Genomic DNA, 4926 nt, shown 5'->3' on the forward strand with positions numbered 1-4926 from the left:
TCTTGCGTTTACACGTCGTGTTGAACGCAACGTTATAAATTGTGTATGAATGAATAACGTAACTCCAACGTTACGTGACCAAAGTTGAATTATGATATTAAATATTTATAATGCTCGCCAATATGTGTGACACACACACACACACACACACACACACACACACACACACACACACACAAAATACACGAATATTCAAAATCTATCTATACGTATACTACCAACTCAATAAGTTACACATGTTCCTGTCCACTATTTATCACGGCAACTTTCTCATTCTGAGAAGAAATCGACTACTTGTTAATCGTTTAATAACATTTAACATTTTACTTAACATTTTGCTAATCAAACATGTCAGACAAATTATACTCATTAATTAATGGTATATGGAACAGTTGTACATAATTTTAAGTAAAGTGTCCTCAATCTGCAGTATTAGCGACAGATTTTACATGAATAATTAAGAAAATGTACTTTCGTCAAAAAATATCATAGATTCAATAGTTGATGCAAGTAAATAATTATCTTTAAAATAATATAGGTAAAGCTACTAAATATTTAAATCAATTTTCACTCATTACGGTTATATAAAAAGGTCTAATTTAATATCATTTAATCGAAAAATTGAATAAGTAAAACGTGAAAATATATCAAATTTTTTATTATTGACGAATTCTCTTGTCAAATTGCAAATCAAATTTGATTATAAAGATGCACAGTCTAATTATAAAATAATTCAGCTCTAAAAATAAGTTACTTTTATTGTTAATTAAAAATAGAATTAATAAAAATATTAGGCAGGTTTTGTCTTATTGTCTCCAAACTGGATACACCATATAGTGGCCTCTGGCATTGCATTTCGAATGCATTTAAATACTAAAGATAATGACATTTAACGATTGGTGATAATTTATCAATCGATGGTTATATAAAAAGTACATTTGCCGACATAGCTTATAATAATGATTTTTGTTGTTAAACATTTGTGACACCGAATAAATACTAGATAGCTGAAATCGTGGCTGAAATATATTGTATGTATATATATTTTGTTAAAGAAATGCGCGCAACTGTAGGTAAATTATCATGTCTATTAAACGATATAGTAAAGATAGCGTTGATATAATTGTTCGTAACAAAAATAAGCGGAATCAGTTCAGACTTAAAATTACGACATATTATATTAATAAATAATAAAGTAACGATATAAAAATAGTATATAATAAATAATATAATATAATATTAAAATAGTATTATTAACCATAACAATAAATAAATCATATACTTTGTATGTATGCTAAAAAATATCTTATCTAAATGACGGCTAGAAACATTAAAGTCTCTCAAAACGTTTTATAGTTTGTCCTACAAAATCATTGATATATGAATTTATGTGTTAGACTACTTACAACACAGCTGATTGATATAGCATATTCGTTCAATTTCATATTTGACATTTATAGTACATTTATAGTCTATATATGACATATATAGACATTTATATGCGAATTATGGACAGTTATCAAAGAACGAATATCAACAAAATATTCACGTCGATTACGGTCCACATCTACGATTACGTTCTCATTAACTACAGTATCGTTTGACTGGTTTCTTTCAGAAAGCTGTACGAGGAGCACCGTGAAATATGAAAATTACAAATATACTACTCGTTACTTTATCTCTTCTGCTAGTAAGTAACATTTTTAAATATTTTATTTTTCTACATTACTTTGTATTAAAAATTTTATCTAATACTGCAAAAATTAACGTTTTGTATATTTACTGTGTAAATTATAAACTACATTTTAGAGTATAGAATTCAAAGTTTTTATATTTGTGCATGTATATATATTATACATGTATATACGTGTATACATATACAACAATTTCATGACATGTTTAAATTTTAAATATATTTAACTTGTTTTATTTTGTGTGTATGTTGGAGCACAAGCGGACATTAAACGAGATTGTCGTCGGCAAACAAATGTTTCTTGGGGTATGAATATTTTATATTACTCGCACATTGAGAAAAATGTAGATATTTATTTTTCTTAATTGGCTTCTTTGATCCAGAATCCTTAAAGCTACTAAAGGCTGGTAATATTGAACAAACTGATATAAAATTAAAATGTTATTTGAGATGCTTTATGATAAAAAGTGGTATTCTTAATGAGGATAACAATGTAGATGTTGAAAAAGCTCTGCGTCATCTTCCGCGCAGTATGCAAGAGTCATCGAAAAGAATTCTTAATCGATGTAAATCGATTCGTAAGTCTCCCCATTATATTTAGTTACTTTCTCGTATAACAAGGTCAATCTATAATTATTGCAACTTTTAGAATGTGCATTTTATATTTTCTTTTCTTTTTATATAAAATGTAGCAGTTCAATTTACCTACTAGCATATATTACGTAGGACATAATATAAGTATATCAAAAATTTGAAAAACAGAAATTGATTGTCGATAATAAATTGATAGAAAAATTAATTTTTAGAAGCGGAGAATGCTTGCGATAAAGCTTTTCAAATAGCTATATGCTACGTTAAAGCGCAACCTGAAGTACGTAAATTTTTTATATTTTATTTATATAACATAAAGTTATTATCGTCATAATGTACTCTCTTTTATAACTCACGCAACAATTCTGTTTGCAGATCTTGAAAAGCGTACCGTTTATTTAGAAATAAATTGTTTTGAGTTCAGATATATGTAAAGCGTTGCATCATGAAAAATATAAATAGGAATAGCAGCTTGGACTTAAAGTAGCTGTATATATACGTAGAAACGCTATTTTATTGAAATTATGTTATTTGAAGAATATATTAAAGATAATTTTTCTAGTTTGTAATCTTCTTAAATAAAATAAAATTAATTCTATGAATATGACACATTTTATATATTTATAAAAATTCCTTAAAAAAATGCCGGTAGAGAAAAAGATGAACGAAACCATGGTAACGCGTAATATTTGTTTGTAATTCACGTCACATATAAAATTTCAACAATATACATTTTATCAAAATTTTAGAATTTTTCAGAATAAAAAATTAAAGACACTAAAAACTCATCATGTGTGATCATTGTGCGTAAGTAATATTTATGCGTTACATAAAGCAATTTTTATCTCTCATACTATATTATAAACTTCTCTTGCATACTTTTTGATGTAGTATTAAGTATATATATATACTTATACGTATAAAACACTGCTATGTGTAAATAGTTATATACATACATGCATATATGAAAAATATCTATGTTATCTTTTATAGAAAAATTACCAGTCAAAAAGGATATGCTGGGCAAGTGACCTGTCGATGCAAGTAAGTTTTCATATATATTTATAAATTTATAAATTTATAAATACGTTTATGTGTATATATAAATAATATATGTGTTATGTATTATACATTATGTTTGAACAGTGGCGAGAAAAAGAACAGTGTGGCCAGTAAGGAAAAGGACTTCGCTGGATGTTGTAGCAAAAAGTAAAAATTGCGCGATAACCAGTTTAAAATTCGGAAAATTATTTAAACCTATATGGCCGCCTGGCTGCATAATAATGATGGCACAAGCATTGCAATATTCTTACAGTTAGAGATTTTGATAATTCAGTGATTGTAACTCGACTGAATATGTAGAGAAAAAAGGGTACACGGAGGATGTTGTGGTGCCAAATGTTGCTCGGGTACGAAGGAAGAGCATGGCGGATGTTGTAGCGATGCCACTACAGATCAAAAGAGCTGCTGCCCAGCAGGAAAGTAATCTACCAACGCAATGGTCCTACTTGATGACAAGGTTAAAAAGGCGGTCATATGGGCTATTTTAGATGAATTCACAAATTTACCTTTTTCGTCATATTTACACAATTACACATAATAAATTCCTACTAGATGTTTATTCAGAGTTTGTCACAGTTTTGTCTTGTATTTAATATCATGATTACTGTTGTTATTACGTTTATTATTAATTAATATTTTAAACGTTATTACTGTATTTTTTATTAGAGCGAGAGAAGCAGCCGGCGGTTGCTGTATGTCTGGTTGTTGCAAACAAACTAAAAATGGAAAGAGCGAGAGAGACTCGGCAGGTGCGGATTGTGCCACGCAGGCGAAAGATACCGTTCATCCTCCAGAAGGATGCTGTGCCGAAAATCGGAAATAACTTTAAAAAAGATATTTGCATCGTAAATCCTAAGTCAAAAGATTTAAATACTTTCTGCCTATATTTCTGTTCTACGCGCAATCTAAAATATTTGGATAATAAAACTACTTAAATCTCTGTATATAGCCTTGTACATATATATGTAGCTCTGTATATATTTCGAATCTGTATATTTTATAGTCGATTTGTTGTTACAAATCGTCGCCGCAAATCCGCAAATCCACAAATCCACAAATCGTATCAATTCTATTTAAATTATCATGCAAAATACGAGGCAATCCTGTTGTTCGTACACAGGTTTGATATATTGTAAATATTCTTTGTACTCTTCAATCAATTGTCAATACAATCAGGCTTAATATAGATGCTAAAACTTAGTCGCAACAATTTGCAGATATATTCGTCTATTGTGCATCCTATCCTATTAGGCTTTATTATGATATTACCGTAGAAAATTCATGATAGTGATACATAACACACATGTAATTAACTAAACGAATGAAAAAAATTAAAAGAACCGTGGTTCCGTGACGTCGTAACGTAAAGAAAAATCTACGTCATGTCTATCCGTATATCCGTGAATATCCGTGAATATCCGTGAATATCTGTGAATATCCGTGACGCACGTGCAAGAAACAGGGTGCTTGGAGCAAAAGTTGATAAGGGCGAAAGTGCGTGTATGTGTGCGCGGGGATGATGCGGCTTGACGCGGCTCGATGCGGCGCGCAAGCGCGACGGGTGCAAAGCTTTCGAGCCA

At 29.7% G+C, this 4926-nt stretch overlaps 3 protein-coding genes across 4 annotated transcripts in view; 2 read left to right on the plus strand and 1 right to left on the minus strand.

Moving 5' to 3' along the window:
* The window catches only part of Dy (transmembrane protein dusky), a 46199-nt gene that overhangs the window by 11252 nt on the left and 30021 nt on the right, over nt 1–4926 (minus strand). The window lies entirely within an intron of this gene.
* Nucleotides 1930–3034, plus strand: Obp9 (odorant binding protein 9; the record flags this gene model as incomplete). The annotated part of the gene is made up of 4 exons (XM_071713323.1): nt 1930–1999; nt 2077–2271; nt 2500–2564; nt 2660–3034. Coding segments are annotated over 4 exons (357 nt in total), but the record flags the coding sequence as incomplete, so codon positions are not given.
* LOC139776573 (uncharacterized) lies at nt 3046–4290 on the plus strand. The gene is made up of 3 exons (XM_071713324.1): nt 3046–3328; nt 3431–3493; nt 3647–4290. Exons 1-3 carry the CDS (start codon nt 3249–3251, stop codon nt 3768–3770), a joined length of 267 nt encoding a protein of 88 aa, XP_071569425.1. The 5' UTR covers nt 3046–3248; the 3' UTR covers nt 3771–4290.

The sequence above is a fragment of the Temnothorax nylanderi genome, unplaced genomic scaffold, assembly GCF_030848795.1.
Source record: "Temnothorax nylanderi isolate EJ_2023f unplaced genomic scaffold, tnyl_v1.0 TNYL_tig0122_pilon, whole genome shotgun sequence".
Taxonomy (NCBI): Eukaryota; Metazoa; Arthropoda; class Insecta; order Hymenoptera; family Formicidae; genus Temnothorax; species Temnothorax nylanderi.

What these genes read in the sequence shown, in the direction of transcription:
- LOC139776573 (XM_071713324.1), top strand. Translation starts at nt 3,249, where the DNA reads ATGAAAAATATCTATGTTATCTTTTATAGAAAAATTACCAGTCAAAAA. An exon ending in CAAGTGACCTGTCGATGCAA is followed by an intron (nt 3,329 to 3,430) that starts GTAAGTTTTCAT and finishes ATGTTTGAACAG; the next exon opens with TGGCGAGAAAAAGAACAGTG. An exon ending in GCTGGATGTTGTAGCAAAAA is followed by an intron (nt 3,494 to 3,646) that starts GTAAAAATTGCG and finishes CTGAATATGTAG; the next exon opens with AGAAAAAAGGGTACACGGAG.